This window comes from Cervus elaphus, chromosome 20, assembly GCF_910594005.1.
Source record: "Cervus elaphus chromosome 20, mCerEla1.1, whole genome shotgun sequence".
In the NCBI taxonomy this organism is placed as follows: Eukaryota; Metazoa; Chordata; class Mammalia; order Artiodactyla; family Cervidae; genus Cervus; species Cervus elaphus.
Genome location: NC_057834.1, coordinates 126,281,772 through 126,302,190, shown reverse-complemented (window position 1 = coordinate 126,302,190; position 20,419 = coordinate 126,281,772). Strand labels below are relative to the sequence as shown.

At 42.0% G+C, this 20,419-nt stretch overlaps 1 protein-coding gene across 1 annotated transcript in view; it reads right to left on the bottom strand.

Moving 5' to 3' along the window:
• Window positions 1–17,119, bottom strand: part of TRIT1 (tRNA isopentenyltransferase 1) — a 40,227-nt gene extending 23,108 nt beyond the window's left edge. Inside the window, exon 1 of the mRNA XM_043876848.1 lies at window positions 16,921–17,119. Within this exon, the coding sequence (XP_043732783.1) occupies window positions 16,921–17,094 (174 nt within the window). The 5' untranslated portion in view covers window positions 17,095–17,119. The remainder of the gene's footprint in view (window positions 1–16,920) is intronic.
• Between the last annotated feature and the right edge of the window lie 3,300 nt (window positions 17,120–20,419).

The window sequence follows — 20,419 nt, the reverse complement described above, 5'->3', positions numbered from 1 at the left end:
CATCTTCTCTACTGGCTGATCCCCACTGCTCCATGGATATCTCACTCACTCAGATCTCTAAGGAACCCTGACTGCCAAATATAACATTTTTTCTACTAAGCTCTCAAAACACATAATGGAAAATACAAAAATCTGATACACCCAAGCTCTCCTTCATAAATCATTCTCCTTTGGGACTTCATATGGCACCATCTTTTCCAGGTTTTCTTCCTGTTCACAGAACCTTCCCCCGATCTATTAGCAATGTCTGTCATGGGAAAAGGGGGTTCCCCCAGTGGCTCAAGGTAAAGAATCCACCTGCAATACAGGAAATGCAGGTGACTCCGGTTCAGTCCCTGGGTTGGGAAGATCCGCTGGAGGAGGAAATGGCAACCCAGCAGTATTCTTGCCTGGAGAATCCCACAGCAGAGCCTGGCAGGCTATAGTCCATAGGGTCACGGAGAGTCAGACACAACCGAGCTACTAAGCATGTCATGGGAACAATACTGAGAAATGGCAGTCTTTACAGCATCCATCTGCCATTTCTATACTATAAACTTTCTCTGGGTGACCCCCAAGGCCTTTATAACCATTTTTTGTGTGTGTGTTTTAACTCCCCAAATCCTATCTACAATCTAGTTCTCTCTCATGATGTACATTTAACTCCCTCATAGACATTTCCATCATCAGTGAGAACTATAAAATACAGTATTGAAGTGGTTAACAGTAAGGACTCTAGAGTCTGATTGCCAGGATTTAAATCGTGGCTTCAAAACTTCCTAGCTATGTAACCTTGGGCAAGGCATTTAACCTCTCTGTGCCTCACATTCCTTATTTATAAAGTAAGTGAAAGTCACTCAATCATGTCCAACTCTTTGCAACCCCATGGGCTATACAATCCATGGAATTCTCCAGGTCAGAATACTGGAGTGGGTAGTCGTTCCCTTCTCCAGGGGATCTCCCCAACCCTGGGATCGAACCGGGGCCTCCTGCACTGCAGGCGGATTCTTTACCAGCTGAGCCACCAGAGAAGCCCAAGAATACTGGCATGGGGAGCCTATCCCTTCTCCAGCAGACCTTCCCGACCCAGGGATCGAACCGGGGTCTCTTGCATTGCAGGCAGATTCTTCACTAGCTGAGCTATCAGGGAAGCCCCATTTATAAAGTAAGGATAACCTTAAATCTAACCTCAAAGGATTATTGTAAAAATTAAATAAATGATACAGTAAAGCACATGGAATAGGCTTGCCCTACAGGAAGCAGCAATATAAAGCTATCATCATCTTTATCACCACCCCAAGCAGGCGCCTGAAACCTGCTATATCCAAAACTGATCGCCTTACCTTTCCACCCATACCTGAGTGAACCACCTAATCAAAGTAAAAACTAAATGATCCCAGTATCTCTCTCTCTCCCACATTTCTAATCTCCCTCAACTTCTATCCATATGAGTTCCTAAAATTATCTCAAAGCTTACCACCATCACACTGCCCACTGCCATTATCAACTGAAGGCTTCATGATTTCTCAACTGAACTATTCCATCAGCTTCCTCACTGATCTTCCTTCCTTTGGGATATAACCCCTCCAACTTAGTACACACTGTAGCCAGTGATTTTTCTAAAATGAAAATCTGGTCTCATGTATCCCCAAACCCTTTAGCATCACCTCTGATGAAAGCCTGCTTTGAGATCTCTCCCCAATTCTCCCCAATCTGTGCCTGTCCTCCATGCTCCCACATTACCTCTATCACAGAACTTCTTATACATGAGAAGTATCTCGATCTCCTCCACTAGACGACAAGTTCTGAGGGAAGACTGTATTTTATCTCTAGTTCCAACATCTAGCACAGTGTCTAATACATGGAATATATTCAATGGATACTCCAGGCTGGAGGTATACAGTGCTAGATTTTATGCTAAGAGTTTCACTCTCTATGAAGTTATGTTGCCTCATTTCACCAGTGAGGAAATAGAAATGTAGACACATTAGGCAATCTGCCCAAAGTCACCCAGCTATTTAGTGGCAGAGACAAACTGTGAATCCATGTCTTCTTACTTCACAGTCAGTTTTTCCCTACTATGTTGCTAATCTCTGCTCCACACAAATCAGCTTTGTGAATTTGGAAAGTCAGTTTTTATTCCTGGAACCTCAAGTTCCTCACATCTAGCAAGGCTTCTAGTTCTAATAGCCCAAGTTTCAAGAAAAGTTTTGGCACAGGAGGGTGAAAGGAAAACAGAAGTTTTTTAAGATGTTGACACTCAAGAGAAAGCTGATTTTCTTTTTTAATTAAAGTAATTTGAATTTGGTTATTCAACTGTAGAGATGTTGAAGAGTAGACAAAAGGTCAGTCTCTTAGCTAACTTTTCTTTCTTAATAAAATGATAACTTTTAAAACAATTTACACTTTACTAGATTAGAAATGATGAATTAGCTGTAGGAACATCATGGTAGGCAACTACTTCTTTTAGCTTTGTTTAGCAGAGATCCAACTGCAGACATGCTGAATAAATCAGACAGATTAAGATGCCCAGAAAGCGGGAGAACCAGTACCTTGACATGTTTAGTCAGTCTAGTAATAGAAGTGGTTTGAAGTTTATAGTGCCAGTGACGTCTTTTTTTTTTTTTCCAGTGACGTCTTTTACTTTCCTATAGAGATCTCTCTTCAAAGGAAAAGGGACTAGAATCACATAAGGCTATGGTTAACAAATTAAAAGTGCATACATAATATGTATGCGATGTATTCTTTCAGAGAATCTATCTTTTGTTGTTATTCAGTCCCTAAGTCGTGTCTGAATCTTTGAGATCCCATGAACTGCAGCACACCAGGCTTCCCTGTCCTTCACTATCTCCCAGAGTTTGCTCAAACTCATGTCCATTGAGTCAGTGATGCCATCCAACCATCTCATCCTCTGCTGCCCCCTTCTCTTCTTGCCCTCAATCTTTCCCAGCATCAGGTTCTTTTCCAATGAGTCGGCTCTTTGCATCACGTGGCCAAAGTATTGAAGTTTCAGCTTCAGCATCAGTCCTTCCAATGAATATTCAGGCTTGATTTCCTTTAGGATTACTGGTTTGGTCTCCTTGCAGTCCAAGGGAATCTCAAGAGTCTTCTCCAACGCTACAGTTCAAAAGGACCAATTCTTCGGTGCTCAGCCTTCTTTATGGTCTAATTCTCACATGCATACGTGACTACTAGATAGTGCTGACTATATAGACATTTGTCGGCAAAGTGCTATCTCTGCTTTTTAATACAGTGTCTAATCAATCTTACTTGGTGGCAACGAGCATCTGAAACATTTTGACATCTAATAAATACAGAGAGATTAGAACAGAGAATGCAAAATTAGCACATACTTTTAAGTGAAAATGAAAAAATTTGCAATGCAGAGCCTTTGCAGTGGGTGCTTAGAAGTCCATCTGCAAACACTGATGAAGCATGGATATAAGGAAATTCAGAGATAACATAACTAGTCTAATCACCTGGACTTTTGTATTGAGAACACTGAGGCTCAGAGAGCAACCCTGGCCATATAACTGATGGCAGGGGAGGTAGGCTAAAGCAGGGTGCTTTGCCTGTAACACAAGCAGTTTCTGCTGCCTTTTGGGGGGCGGGACCATGACACATGGCATGCGCGATCTCAGTTCCTCAACCAGAGATCAAACTGCGCGGAAGCACAGTCGTAAGCACCAGACTGCCAGGGAAGCCCCCTCTGCTGCCCCTTATCAGTAGAATTTTTATCCTCATTTGACCCTAGCCTGTTTGCTTGCCTGAAGTAATGAATTTCTACTGAGGTGAAATTAAATTTGAGAAGCTGAGGAGAAAACAGTTACCAGACACTGAAGCCCTTCAAAGTTTTCAAGAGGAAACGTGACATGGCTGCCCTGGCAGTCCAGGGGCTGGGAGTCCACCTAGCAAAGCAGGGAACGCCCGCCCGGCCCCTGATCCGGGAGGGCGATCCACGTGGTGCGCAGCTAAGCCCGAGCGCCGCAGCCAGTGAGCCCGAGTTCCAGAGTCTGTGCGTCGGAACCTCTGAAGACCACATGCCTAGGCCCGTGCTCCGCAAGAAGAGCCGCCCCAAAGAGAAGCCTGCGCACAACCAGAGAGAGGAGCCCCCACTCACCGCGACTAGAGGAAGTGACAAAGACCCAGCACAGCCAAAAGGAAGTAAAGAAAGAAAGAGTAAGTGTGACAGAAAGCTAGAAATACACACACAGACACTGCCATATGACCACAATGCTAAGACAGAAACCAAAGGGCTGGTTTAAGAGAAGAAAACAGAGTTAATGATAAAGGTTCTACTCTGTGGTCATCTTCACAGCCTCAAGATTGGCCCACTCTTCATGGCTTCATTGATAGTTTTTCTTAGGATGGAGAGTAATGGCTGACGTGCTCCATTATTTGGAGGTGTATGTCTAAGGCAGGGAGAGGAGCATAACATAACGGATCAGGTCCAAACCCGGCTCTACTACCCAGCTGTAGCCTTCATCTGGCAGGTTTGCCTCACGTCTGCCTCTGTAAAACGGGGATAAAAACAGCACCTACACTTCTTGCTGGGTTATTCTGCGGATTAGAGTTAATACATGCAAAGTGTTTAGAACTGTGCCAGACAAATGGTAAGAAGTACACAAAATACTTGGTATCTATATTTTCCTTGGCTTTTTGTGGTAAGATCCCTGACTAAAGTTTGAAAGAACAGAACTGCAAAACACCAGAGCTGAAACGGGTTTCAGACCCTGTGACAAATAGATACTGTATGGCCCACAAAGCATAAAATATTTACTATCTGGACTTAAACAGATCTGGTCCAATCAGTTTCCCCTCCCTAACATACCCAAGAGGAAATTAAAGCCTAGACACCAGTAGGAACTTTCCAAAGTTATATATACAGTGGTCAGTGGCAAAGCTGGGACTAAAACCCAGTTTTCCCAGTAAATAAAGCTGCCTACCAGGCTAAATGGGCTTTCCTGATGACTCAGTGGTAAAGAATCTGCCTGCCAACAGTGCAGGAGACTGGGGTTCAACCCCTGGTCTGGGAAGATCCCCTGGAGAAGGAAATGGCAACCCACTTCAGTATTCTTGCCTGGGAAATCCCATGGAAAGAGGAGCCTGGCAGGCTACATTCCATGGGGTCGCAAAAGAGTGACACATGACTTAGCAACTACAACCAGGGTGAAATAAATGAGCTAAATGTAGACCTCAGAGTAAAAACTAGGACTATAATTTAGGAGAGAATACTGGCACCTGAAAAGTTAGGCAAATCATGTAATCTGAATCAACAGGTATTTACTGACTACTATAAGCCTATGCTGGAGAAGGAAATGGCAACCCACTCCAGTGTTCTTGCCGGGAGAATCCCAGGGACGGCGGAGCCTGGTGGGCTGCCACCACTTACACAGGAAAAGAGCACAAAAATTCAACTGATACAGAACTGAAAGTCACAACTACCCAATGTTGTTTGCGATCACTTTTCAATTTCTTAAATGGCTTCCCTCAATTTTTTAAATAGCCTTGCCAATTTTCAGCTGAAATAGAATCAAGTTTTCAAAAAATTAAGAGCCTCAGCGAAGGGACCAGCTTTTAAGATAACAAAGGTGACACCAAGAGTCTCCTAATAGGACCAATTCTACCGAAAAATTCCTGAAGCACATAACTACTGAGTCTGGTAGAACAGTAGCTCAGAGACCATCAGGGATTAGTTAGAACACTGACTCAGGCGGTCCAGTATGCAGAGAGGGCAAACAAAAAAGCTGCATTTCCCTGTCAGATGAGTTCACGTAAGAAAACCAAGGAGGTGCTAAGAAAATACAGACAATGGCTGCTCAAAATAATTAAGAAGGCATTCTAAATACCACATATTATTAGACAACAGTGTGTAAAGTGATGCAATTAGAAAACAGGCAACTTAAAAAAAATATGGTCACAGGTCTTTGAGAACTCAAGAAAAAAAAAAAAAACAATAGCAAACACAAGAGCTGAAAGTCTTCTCAGCTGAGGGGTGAAAGTGAAAGTGAAGTCGCTCAGTCATAGCCGACTCTTTGCGACCCCGTGGACTGTAGCCCACCAGGTTCCTCCGTCCATGGGATTCTCCAGGCAAGAATACTGGAGTGAGTTGCCATTTCCTTAGCATCATTTATTAAGCAAAAAAAAAAAAAAAAAAAAACCCCAAAATTAAACTTACTAAATGTCCTTCAGAAGAAACATGGTTAAGTAAATTATGATACATCTATGAAATGGAATACTACACAGAGATCAAAAACAATAATGTAGAAAGTTGTACAGCTTACATTATCTAATCTCACGACCTATTATAAAGGTACAGTAACTAAAGACAAAGTGATACTGGCAAAAGAATAGACATACAGATCAATGGAACAGAATAGAGGCCCCAGAAGCAGACTCACAAAAACAGTCAACTGGTCTTTGACAAAGGTGCAAAGGCAATTCAGTGGAGAAAGAAGAGTCTTTCAATATCAGATCTGGTTCAACTGGACATCCATACATATCTCACAACCTTATATAAAAATTGACTTAAAGTAGATCACAGGTCTAAATGTAAAATGAAAAGCTATAAAACTCACGTGTGTCTGTATATATGTGTGTGTGTGTGTGCGTTGTATATATAAACCTCTTTTTTAAAGAACAGGAGAAAACTCAGCATGTCTATGGGCTTGGCAATGAGTCTGTTTTGTTCCGTGTTCTTGCTTTGCTCTCTTTGGTAGGCCCTGCCTATGTGGTCTCAGTTCACAGACCAGGGTCTGAACCGGGAGCCCGGCACTGAAAGCTCTGAGCCCTGACCACTGGGCTGCCGGGAGCACCCTGCAGTGAGCTTTAAATATGACACCAAAGACACAGCCCATGAAGGAAAAAACAGACGCGCTGGACTTAATGAAGACGTAAAACTGTTCTGTGAAAGACACTGAAGAGAATGAGAAAATAAGATACAGGTTAGAAGAAAATATTTGCAAATAACATTCTATATAAAGGATTTGCACCCAAAATACATTTTAAAAAACCTCCTAAAATTCAACAATAAGACAGCCCCTCCCAAAAAGAGATCAGACAGACATTTCACCAAAGATATACAGAGAGCAAGTAAACATATGAAAAGATGTTCAACATTATTAACCTTTAGGGGAATTTAAATTAACCACAATGAGACTCCAGTACACACCTCTTGGAATTGTTAAAATTAAAAGCAACAATACCAAATGCCGAAAGAATACAAAGAAACAAAAATTTTCATTCACTGCTGGCAGGAATGCAAAATGGTACAGTCATTTTGAAAAACAGCTTAGTAGTTTCCTAGACTATTTTAGGAAACTATTTTCTTAGTTAACCAGTGCGGTAAAGTTAAATCATTAGCTATGTTTATAATAGCTTTCTTTAAACTGGAAATTCAGGTGGCATTTCATAAATGAAAGGACATATAACGTACAATGGAATAATACTCAACAATAAAGAGAAACAGACTCATGCAACTACATGGAAGAATTTTAAATGTATTTTGCTAAGTGAAAAAGTCAGACTGTGGGACTTCCCTGGTGGTCCAGTGGTTAAGACTCCACACTTCCATTGCAAAGGGCCTGGGTTTGACCCCAGGCCCCAGTTTCCTGGTTGGGAAACTGAGATCCCACATGCTACCACGTGGCCAAAAAAGAAAAAAAAAAAAAAAGGTCAGACCCCAAAGGCTGAATACTGTATGACTCCACGTATATTACCTTCTGGAAAAGGCAAAACACAGGGATGGAAAACAGATCAGTGGTTGCCAAAAACTGGTGTAGGTAGAGGAGGTGACTACAAAGAGGACACACAAGGCAATTTTTAGAGCGATGAAAGCGGCTCAGTATATGTGATGGCAAACACCGGACTCTCCATCTGTAAAACCCAAAGAACTGTACACAGAAATGAATGCACTCTACTGTATGCAAACTTAAAAATAATAATAACCAGAATGACTGAGGAACCAGGACAGAATGCAGTCTGCAATAAATGAATCTAATTATATCACAGATGTATGACATAATCTCACTGAAGGGGGAGAAGGGGAGCTGACCTAAATAACTTTGTAAAACAATGCTATGGCTAGATACTATATGGCTAAAATTGCAAAATGAATTATACACAAACATTGTACTCTAGTTGGTAAATTTGTCTCTCATAGGATTAACTAGTTAAACTATTTTACAGGTTGTACAAAAAAAGGAAATATTTGTAGACAAGGAGAGCCAGGTTTATACCTCTGAGGAAGAAGTCACAAACAACAAGAAGGAAAGATCAGAATAAAACCTGTGGTGGAATACAGAGTCAGAGGTATCAGTATAACTCAAGTTTATTTTAACATCTACACAGATATATACAGAAATAAACATAGATATTTGGGTATGCATGAATTTGTGTATATACATATGTTGCCTAGCTCTTCCCATTGAAGGGACTAGAAGCAATGATATCCTAGTAGCAACAAGCACAATTAGCACCCAGTACTTTGTATCTGAATACCATTCACCAGTAAAAGGAGCCAAGGCTCCTTGGAAAAATGGCTGATTCTAGAACTGAAACAAGGCAAATGTAAGATGAAAGCATCTTGCAGTGCCAGAAAGTAAGGAAGTGCTAAACAAACAAATACGGGACATGCCAAAGGATACAAGCATCAACATGAAAGAGCACCCACTAATCAAAGCTGAAACAGTGTGAACAATAAAATAACTCAGTATGGGATTATGGCAGAAAGCAAAGAGGAACTAAAGAGCCTGCTGATGAAGGTGAAAGAAGAAAGTGAAAATGCTGGCTTAAAACCCAACATTCAAAAAACGAAGATCATGGCATCCAGTCCCATCACTTCATGGCAAATAGATGGGAAAACAACAGAAAGTGATGGACTTTATTTTCTTGGGCTCCAAAATCACTGCAGATGGTGACTGCAGCCATGAAATTAAAAGACGCTTGCTCCTTGGTAGAAAAGCTATGACCAACCTAGACAGCACATTAAAAAGCAGAAACATTACTTTGCCAACGAAAGTCCACATAGTCGAAGCTATGGTTTTTCCAACAGTCATGTACGGATGTGAGAGTCGTGTATGGATGGACTATAAAGAAGGCTGAGCACTGAAGAATTGATGCTTTTCAACTGTGGTGCTGAAGAAGACTCTTGGGAGTCCCTTGGACTGCAAGGAGATCAAATCAGTCACTCTTAAAGGCAATCAAGCCTGAACATTGCTTGGAAGGATTAATGCTGAAGCTGAAGCTCAAGTACTTTGGCCATGTGATGCGAAGAGCCAACTCATTAGAAAAGACCCTGATGCTGGGAAAGACTGAAGGCGGGAGGAGAAGGGGATGACAGAAGAGAAGGTAGGATGGCATTACCGACTCAACGGACATGAGTTTGAGCAAGCTCTGGGAGACGGTGAAGGACAGGGAAGCTTAGCGTGCTCCAATCCATGGGATCACAAAGAGTTGGACATGGACACCCCTGTGTAAATCTGTAATTACTTCAAAATTTAGAAGCTAACAATAAATGTAGAACAGGGTTTCTCAACCTCAGTACACTATATTGACATTTGAGGCCAGGTAAACCCTTGTTGGGAGGGGCTGTTTTACATGTGGTAGGATGTTCTGCAGCATTCCTGGCCTCTGCCCACTAGATGCCAGGAACCCACCTTTCCATTTGTTACAACCGAAAATGTCTCCAGAGACTGTCAAGTGCCCCCTGCGGTGGGGGTGGGAGGGTATACTACCCCAGAGTGAGACCACTGATACAAAATTATATACATTAACACACAAAAGTAACTGTAACATATTGTTAAGGGGAAGCCCCCCACAGGAGCAAGATACAGAGCAGCATGAAATGTATGAGTCAGTTTATGTTAAAAAGTATCACAGGAATGAACCTGAGGACATTAGGCTAAGTGAAATAAGCAAGTCACAAAAACGACAAATACCATATGATTCCACTTATATAAGTTATGTAAGAGTAGTCAAAATCAGACACAGAATACAGGATGGTGGTTGCCAAGGCTGGGAGGAAGGAGGAATGGGGAGTTATTAATTAATGAGTACAGAGTTTTAGATTTTTTTTAATTTGAAATATCTAATTTTCTTTATTTTTTACTCATTGTTTTTTATTGAAGTATAGTTGATTTACAATGTTGCATTAATTTATGATGTATAGCAAGGGATTCAGTTATACATATACATACATTCTTTTTTATATTCTTTTCCATTATGGTTCATAATCGGATATTGAATATAGTTCTCTGTGATATACAGTAGGGCCTTGTTTACAGAGTTTCAGTTCTGCATGATGAAAAGCGTTATGGAAATGGAGAGTGGTTATACATCATCATGAATGCATTTAACACCACAGAACTGTACAGTTAAAAATGCTTAAGATGATGAATTTTGTTACATGTATTTTATAATTTTTGTAAATTGGAAAAAACACATATACATACATGTACGAATACACAAACAAAAGGTCTAAAAGGATGTGCACCAAAATGTCAAAATGGTTATCTTCGGACGCTAAGATTATGGTGATATTTCCTTTGAACTTTTGTATATTATTTGGATTTTTTTCAAACAGCATGTTTTCTTTTTTCCAAACACAAAAAGGCTTTGTTCTCCATCTTTTTTCCTTACAATGTTTCCAGTTCAGTAACCAAAATCCTATTGGTTCTGTCTCCAAAACATCAAAATGATTACCCCTTTTCCCAGCCACAACCCAACTCCAGCCCCTCTTACTCAAGCTAATGTAACAGAATCCTAAACTGTTTATCCCTCTCTAACCCATTCTCCACCCAGGCCTCAGAGTTACCTTCTGAAATAGATTTACTACCACTTCCATGTTTAAAACCCCAAACCTCATGGCATCCCTCTCAAGGGCCTCAGGGTCTGTATTCCTAGTTTCACCTCTGACTACTACCCTTCTAGTGTCTATGCCAATGACAGTTGCTGGTCATGCCTTGAAAACATACCATGCATTTTTGCCTTCCTTTACTTTGCTCATGCTCTTCTTTCATCAGGAATATTCTTTTTCCTTCTCTGCCTGATAAAATGTATACAGTGGTATACAGGAAAAGAATGGGATGGAAGATGAATGGATAAATAAATAGGAAGAGGTGGAGAAAAAAAAACACAAAATAGCACAGAGATGAGGGTTCAAGAAGCAATTTTTAAGGGTGAGATCAATAGTGTCTACCACCTAAGGTTTTGGTGAGCATATTAAATGAGATAATATATGACCAACTTTTAAAACACTGCCTGACATATATTTTATTATTGTTATCATTTTCAGTATAATTATTATTCACAGCACAGTGGTAAGAGCTTGAACTCTGGCTGCCATAATGAGGAAGGAGCAGTGGTGAAGTTCCAGCTCAGAAGCTCTGGGTAAACTGAAAAAGGGAACCTGGTCTGATTCAAATTATCTAAAGAATCCAACAAACTACACAAGAAACCACAACCAATTTGGTTAAGCCATACTAGAGTACATACAGAGCACACAGGTGAACTCTTGTGTAACCCAAATAACTTACACCCCTCATATATATACTCCCTCGTGAAGCCGAGCTGTTTCAGCACCCTGCCCCCACACTGAAACATCAGAGCAGCACCTCATCCTCACAAATCTGAAACTGCAACCCACATGTGCTCTCTTATGTCTTCCCATTTAGCCAGTAGCCACTTCTCTTTCCTTATATAACATGGCAGATTTAACTCTAAAGTTCTTCCCACAGCTGCAAAAAAAAAAAAAAAACCAACTAAATATATGTGTACAACCCACCCATGCTTAATACGATAGCCAAACGAAAACCAAACTCACTCACAATGAAGGCGAACCCAGAAATCTAGAAATTAATATACACTTTTTCTAGATGAGCCAAAATTTTGGGTATTTCCTCTGGTCTACTCTCATGCTTAGTCCTTTAAAAGACTGCCTCTGTGAGTTGTGGCAAGTAGACTCTGGGCAGCCCTCATTCCTCTCAGTTAACAGGTTTTTGTAACTTTCATTTTCATGCCTAGTAAGCCACTGTAACCCACTATCCCATCTCTTCTTTCATATCCCTCCCCCATGCAAGCCAGATCTCCCTTGAGCACTATCAGACAAGCAGTCCTTTGGTTTAAAAAAAAAAAACAACAAAAAACACTGCTCCTAAATTATGTTCCAAAGCAGACAAAGAATGCAGAACTCCACATTTATTAGATGACACATAGCCTGCTTACTAGTCAGACTGCCAAAAATAACTTGCTTCTCCTCTTGGAGGTTTAGGCAAACACAAGGGAACTGTGCTCCTATGTATGACTACTGCTTCTCCACAGGACTTGAAGAACTAATAAGGCATTAGAGATACTTCCTCTCTATAAACCCAAATAGAACACTTTGTTTATTTTCTCTTGGCATATAGTTGGCAGTCTGTATTTCCAGGCAGCCACTGTACATCTTTTGACAAGTGCCTTCAAATTTCTCAGTACAATGTTTCATCGAGTCACTGAAGGCGAAGCATTGTACCTTAAATTTACATACCAAGAAAAGACTGAAAAGAAGACCTTCAGTATCATCTTCCTGCAATATATCAGACACTACACGAGTTAGAAGATCCAGATCCAATTCCCAGGTGTGCAAGTGTCTTGTAGTGTGATCTCTAGTCTGCTCTTTAATCTTTCTGCACCTCAGTTTTTCCATCCTGGAAAACAGGGATTGTATTACCTGTCCTTCTTTGAGTTTACACTCCTACTGCTAACTGAGAATATGTATGCTTCTACAATTTGTGAAACTGGAGTCTGGAAAACTCAGAAAATTAAGCACAAAGGTTGTTTTTCCACTTTTGTCAGACCTACCATGTAAAGTCCACAGTTGAGCCTGGAAGTCCCTAAGCAAGTAATCCCTCAGAGAGTTAGTCTGACTTCCTACTCAACAAACCAATGAGAGGCGAGAGGTAAGGCAGGACCTCAGGTGTTACCTGGCTATAAAAGCAAGTCATTATCTACATTCTGTAACAATATTATCACCCTAGACACGACCCTTAACACCCTGTGGTTTTATCTGAAAGAAGCTACCTCAATACTTAGAGCACTTCAATGTTTACAAAAACAAGTACTTTCCTTGGATGGGAACTGCCCTGCTGGGATTGCCTTGGGATGACCCAACAATTAAGGTAGGACAAAAGGATGATACAAGAAGTATGAGGTGTGAGACAATTTAAGATTTAAGACAGTGTTTACAATCCTTTCTGAGTTACTGGTATACTTCTGAGATTATTAAAATTCAAATGCTGGTTTAGAAAGGTCAATCTGGAAACTTGCAAAAACTTTCTAATTATCGCACTTTCCACTTGGTCACCCTTTAGCCTGTGTGGCTGTTGTAACAGGTAAGTTTACTGCTAGTTCTAAGCGCTCTACAAGGCCTTCGTTTCTTCTCTGTTCCAGTAAACATTCTCTGCCTTTGGTACCATCAAATTATTCACATTAAATTATATCTCAGCTGCAGTTAAGTTTTAGCCCCCTAAGCAATGCATCATGTGGCCACCACTTAGTTCAACACTCAACCTGAGGAATCACTAGGAATTCACACTACGATTCACAATATGAATCCTAAAATACATTTTATATCTTGACCAAAATGTAACATACTCCTATGAAGGATGAGTGTCATACAAGTTAAGAAGTACTCTCTAATGACTGACTCCCACAGCTCCCGCCTCATCTAAAAGGGATGACAATTTTGTGTATAGATAAGGAACTGAGCATGTAAAGTAGAGACCTATGTCCAATTCCAGGTCTGCTACTTACTGTAAGACCTGTGTGTCATTACCTGTGAAGTGATAATTGTATCTACCTTACAAGGTTATTGTGAGGATAAAAAAAGCATATACAGAAGCATTTTATAAAAAGTGCTATACAAATTTAAGTTATGATTCTGCTTGTGGATTTAACTGAAACTGTTCTTTCAAGAAGCTGGTTAATAAAAAATAAAATGAAAAAAAGAAAAGAAGCTGGTTAACTCCAACATTAAGAATATCACTCACTGGGACTTTCCTGGTGGCACAGTGGATAAGAATCCGCCTGCCAATGCAGGGGACACGGGTTCAATCCCTGGCCCAGGAAGATTCCATATGCCCCAGGGCAACTAAGCCCGCGAACTACAGCTACCAAGTCCTCGCACCACAACCAGCCTGTGTGCTCTGGGGACTGCGAGCCACAACTACTGAAACTGCATGCTGCAACTACTGAAGCCTACGTGCCTAGAGCCTGTGCTCTGCAACAGGAGAAAACCACGGCCACGAGAAGCCAGTGCACCCTAACAAAGAGTAGCCCCTTCTCCCCGCACCTAGAGAAAGGCCTCGGGAGGCAATGAAGACCTAGTACAACTAAAAATAAATTAACTTCTAAAAAAAAGAGTATCAGGGAATTCCCTGGTGGTCCAATGGCTAAGACTCTGCGCTTCTGATACAGGGGGGCTGGGTTCGATCCCTGGTCAGGGAACTAGATCCCACATGCCACAACTAAGACTCTATGCAGCCAAATGAATAAAAATAAATGTTTAAAAAAAAAAAAAAAGAGTATCACTTGTTTACAAGTTTGACAGAAATTTTCTGAGTCAAGTTCAAGTCACTGAAAAGCCTCATCTCATTCTATTGGTTAAAAAGCAGAGTAGCACTACCCCATCAGGGGCACAGTAAGCAATGGTAGAAACGAAGAACTGTGTATACCCACAGTGAAAGGGGCAGAGATACTTTATTTCATTAATTGAACCAAAAAGTAAAAATCAAAGGTCAAAGTTTTTCAATAGGTATGAGAGGAAATGTTATGAATATCCCAGGTTTAATCAAAATTAAACACAACCTTCCCTGGTGGCTCAGACTGTAAAGAATCTACCTGCAGTACAGAAGACCTGGGTTCAATCCCAGGGTCAGGAAGATCCTCCAGAGAAGGGGATGGCTACCCACTCCAGCATTCTTGCCTGGAGAATTCCTGGACAGAGGAGTCTGGCGGGCTACAGTTCATGGTATCACAAAGAATCATGACTGAGCGACCAACTCTTTCATAGCCAGTTCAGAAAGCTCAGTTATCTTCAAAGTGTTTTTCATGCCACAATTAAATCCTCATGGCATCCCAAGGATGAAAGAAATTTAATTCTCATATTCTAGTTACTTACAATCACAGGAAGAATCTAAATGGATCAAGATGTGTGATTTTGATGAGACAGGCCAACAAATATTTCATCAAATGTTAAAGATCTACCATATCATCAGCACTGTACAAGACACCAAGTGTCTAAGTGTCTAACTATTCTACCTCGAGCAAGACCTCTAGCAAGCTCAACCTTGTGGTACACAGATATGAGTGAAGAAACATTTCTGAATAATGGATAACACTATTACAGAGCAATTACCAACATTTATTGCCAGGACCTGCCAATTTACTTAAAAACAGATGTAAAATTAAGACGTTCTATTGAGAACAGCTTCCTGATAAGTGTGGTATATGAGGAAGAGGGGGAACAGGGGGCAACAGTGTGCTGTTTTAAATAAGATGGTAAAAAACAACAACAAAATAAGTAAGATGGTCAAAGAAGGCTTCAATAAGGTGACATCTAAGTAAACACCTAAACAAAGAGAGTAAAAGATGCACACTTATGGAGGGGAAAAGGTTCCACGAGGCAGAGAAAACCTCTGAGCGTAAGATTCCTAACATGGATCATACCTGCTGCATTCTCCACACACCTGCTAGACTTTCCCATGGACGTAAGATCTAAAATTTGTAGTCTCTCTCCTCTCCACCTCCCACTCCTGTACCTTGCAAATCATCATGAAAATCTCAGTTCAAACATGCATAAATTTCCTTTGTTTCATATTTAGCTGGACTAAACTCCTTGAGAACAAGCACTGCAGTTTTGTCTCCCCAAAAGGGCCTTGCAGAAAACAGCACCTACCATATTTTTAGCACTTACTACCTGACTCATATTATATTAAGTGTTTTACATATTTAATCTGTTTAACCATCACAATAATATTGTATTACTAATTGTATTCTTCCTATTTTACAAAAGAAACAAAGACATGGAGAGGTCAAGCTGAGGTTGCTTATCTTAGAAAAGGCAAGGCTGGGATTAGAGCTAAAGTCTGTCTCTCAAAGTCAACACAAATTAGAGGCTGCAAACAAATATTTGTTGAATTACCCCAATCACCTGATCCGTGCTGATGGTCGTGTCACCCCAAATGAACTAATGAGGGTGGAGACCATGCCCCAGAGGTTTATGGGGTACAGTGGGGAGAAGGACTGCCCCTCCTTGCTGAGGTTCAGCAGCAGGCATTTCACACCAAGCATCTCATTTACTCTGTAAAAACTCTTAACTCGTAATTCCTCCATCAGAGATTTGCCCCAAATGTCACCCACCCTGAATCGAAGCACAAATCACGACCTTATTTAGGTCACGTGGCCGATGGCAGATTAGGGAGGAGAATCCAGGTCTCAAGACTACCCACGGTGATCCATTCCCTCAGCAGACAATCATAGATGGTAAATGATTTATCCTGGTTTCGATGGAAATTCTAAACAGCAAAAGCTCTGGAATAATTTTCAATCAAAAGGTATGTATTGGACGCCTACATGTCAACCTTGTAGGTTCAAACACCATCGCCTCCACATATTCGCTTTGTGACACGGCGGTGGTCGTTTCGCCTCCCGAGGTGAACTCCCTCATCCGTAAAAGAAAAATAATAAACCACACCAGACAATAAAGTCGTCAGCAGTAAATGAGATGTTAGCACGATGTCTGGCGTATGGTGGGCGCCTACTAATTATGGGTGCCCTTCCTCTGCCCCCTCCGCCCCACAAGCTTCGGAGTTCACCCACTTCCACCAAGCGACAGGATATCTACTCGGCCAAAGGCCCGCACGCGGCCTCCGGTTCCCCAGGTCGGGGACAGCCGCACTGTCATACCTGCATAGAGTCAGCGCTGACGATCTCGCCACCGAGCCGCTGGCCGAGCTGTAACGCCAGGGTGGATTTGCCGGTGCCCGTGGCCCCGAGAATCACTACGAGAGGTAGTGTCCGCTGCAGTCCCCGGAGACCAGGGCCCACGGACACAACTCTAGCAGCCGCCGTTGCCGCCATCTTGGATACGTCTGCGCTTGCGCCGGATCAGCTGTCCCCATGGCAACCGTCAGTGCGCCTGCGCGGACCTCGGGCTCTAGAGGGAAAGGGCGGAGGGAAGGAGGAGACAAGGGACTGAGGTCCCCAAGCTCAGAAGCTCCTGCTGTGACTGCCATCAACTAGCTAGTGTGAAAACCTCAACTACCTCCTCTCTTAAATGGGAACGTATCAGTCGTATCTAAAAGAGATTTATACCTATTATTCTTTTTTTAACTAGCTCCCACTTCTTTTTCTTCATAGCCCTAATTATAGTATGAAATTATGTTTTGACCTCTACTGTCTGACTTTCTCTCCAGAATGTTAATTCTGTAAAGGCAAGGAACAGATTCTGTCTGGGACATTACTGTATCTCCAGTACAGTGGGTGCCTGTGTGCGTGCTAAATCGATTCAGAAGTGTCCGACTCTGCAACCCTAAGAACTGCAGCCTGCCGGGCTCCTCTGTCCATGGGATTCTTTAGGCAAGAATACTGGAGTGGGTTGTCATGCCATCCTCCAAGGGATCTTCCCGACCCAGGGATCCAGTATAGTACCTGATACCGAAAAGACACCCAATAATGATATGTTAATAGAGAGAATGGCTTGCCTACCTAGTGCTACAGCCAGTGAGCTCAGAGGTGTGACCTTCTCTAGGATCAGATCTTCCCAGTTCTCAGGAAAAGAGGGCTGCTGTTATGTTTTCATCCAACAACTCAAACTCAGACACAATCAGAAGGCAAAACAAAATTTTTCATCTGTTTGGTGAAAGGATGCAAGAGATAGGGTGAGAACAGAGAGAAAACTAAGCAAGTAAACAACCTACAACATACAGAGGGAAAATAAGGAAGGCAGAAAGGATATAGTAACAACCCTCAGATTACAGTAGGGATGGGGAAAAATCAAGTCCAGAGAGAACCAAAATTCTGGCGACTCCACAACCTTTAAGAAAGGGCTTTGGGGGATTCCCTGGTGGTTCAGGCGTTAAGATTCCACACTTCCACTGCAGGAGGCAGGGGTTGGATCCCTGGTCCAGGAATCTGGATCCTGGGCACCTGGTCAGATGAACATGGATTTGAATTCCAACTCTGCCACTTATCAGCTGAGTGACTTCACACAATTAGCTTAGCCTTAGTTTTCTCATCATTAAATACCTCTCAGGATTGCCATAAGGAGAAAATGAAGTAATGTCTGAAAAGTGCCTGCTACAATGCCCTGGCACAAAATAACCACCATTTGTTGAACACTTTGTGTTATTATAATAGTAACACCCCATCTGCCTCACTAAAGAGGTAAGAGCAGCAGCCTAAGGGTAGAGAAATTTCCAGTAATGTGTGAAAGTGCCTAAATACCTATTCTACTCACCCCTTGTTAGCAAGTTCAAGAGTTCTAATTGCTTTCTCCCTGAGATTACTACTTGGCTCTGCCTACCTCTCAGGTCATGTCACCCTTGGGCCAGAGGAATCACCCCTGGATGGTTACAGCATATGATAGACCTGTCTAGAATGACTGCCAATAAATACATTACTCAATCACTTGGATCACTACTGGCATAATGGCTATTCTTGCAAACCCAGCCTCAGACTTACAGTCACATGTCGCAGGGTCCCCTATACCTCCTCTTCTCAATCCAGCCTGCTTTGATCAAAAGCCTTGTTCTCTCCAATTTGTGGTACCCGCCTGGGGCTTGTTTTAAAATCGAGATGTGTGGCCACATATTGGCAGACACTCTCACATGATGGTTGTTAACTGTAGAGCCTTTGCCTAGAGATTTTCCGAGGGTACAGTTACCTTGACAACCACCAGAAAGAAGGAAGGCCAGAGAAATGATGCAAATAAAGCAAAAGGGAGGTTAATATCATGATGACAATCTAACCATGACAGGGGAGGCCCACTTACAGATGGGAAAGCACTGTCTGAGTCATGACCAGGTGACTGTTGTGAGAGAAAGAGAGAGAGAGGGAGGAAGAAGGGGGGAGTGGAATTTACTACTGAGAGACCAGAAGAGGGAGAGGCTGGTTACCGAGGCAACAGGGGAGCAAGGAATGAAAAAAATGGGGCTTCACCACAGCAGTAGAAAATTGCTTCTAACCAAGCAACACAGGACTGTTGCTATAGAAACAAAGAGAACAGGGATCCTATAGACCATGGGGAGAATTATCACTGAAATACTGAGCAGGAATTTCATTCTGACTCCTAAATCAGAATGGAGCCTGTAGTCCTAAACAACTGAGGAGAAAGGAGAAGTGAGGGGAAAAAAAATCATACTATTTCCATTCATTGTAATTCTAATTCTGCCAGCCTCACCAAAGGAGAAGGAGAACATATTTTTAAATTTCTCTAGGCTACTTTTTGGACCTAGGTCTCCCTAATGATCTTCTGAACTCTAAACTATACTAAGAATAGTTACTTAAAGATAACCTGTAACTTGAAAACCTAATTGGAGAGATCAAGTTCAAGTAAAAATTGGGAAATTGAAGTCTCTGACCAAGAGTTAATAAGTATTTCTAAGAAACAATGTGCTCAGACATGTCCAACTATTTGCGACCCCCATGAACTGTGTGGTCTCCCAGGCTCCTCTGTCCATGGAATACTGGAGTGGGGTGCCATTTCCTACTTCAGGTGATCTTCCAGACCCAGGGATCAAACCTGTGTCTCTTGCGTCCCCTGCATTGGCAGGCAGATTCTAGCACCATCAACACCCTCTAATGGGAGCACTGCAGGGAAATAAAGAAACAAAAGGCGGCAAAAGGGAGTCAGAAAAGCTATTTGTAGTCATGCCCAGGTATCAGCCCTGACCCCTCTCTGCTTTGTATAAGGCCAGATGGGAAGCAGCTCAACCTATTCAGAAAGACAGCTCAAGAGGAAAGGCAGTCTCTCACTTAAAATATATGTGTATATCTAGAGGTGGAGGATTCGGAAGCCCGTCTTCAATATATTCCACTGCTTACAGACTATTTGGAGTAAAAAAATTTTTTTTTTAGTTTAAAAGGCAAAAATGCAGGCTTTCCTGATGTCTCAGTGGTAGAGAATTCACCTGCCAATGCAGGAGACACAGGTTCAGCCTCTGATACAGGAAGATCACACATGCCACAGAGCATCTAAGCCTGTGCACCACGACTATTGAGCCTGCGCCCTAGAGCCCACATGCCACAACTGAAGGCCACGCACCTGGAGTCAGCGTTCTGCAACAGAAGTCACCAGAGTGAGAAGCCCCAGAACGGCAGCTAGAGAGTAGGCCCTGCTCCCCATTATTAGAGAGAAGCCCGCACAGCAACAAAGACTCGGTACGGCCAAAAATAAATGAAATTA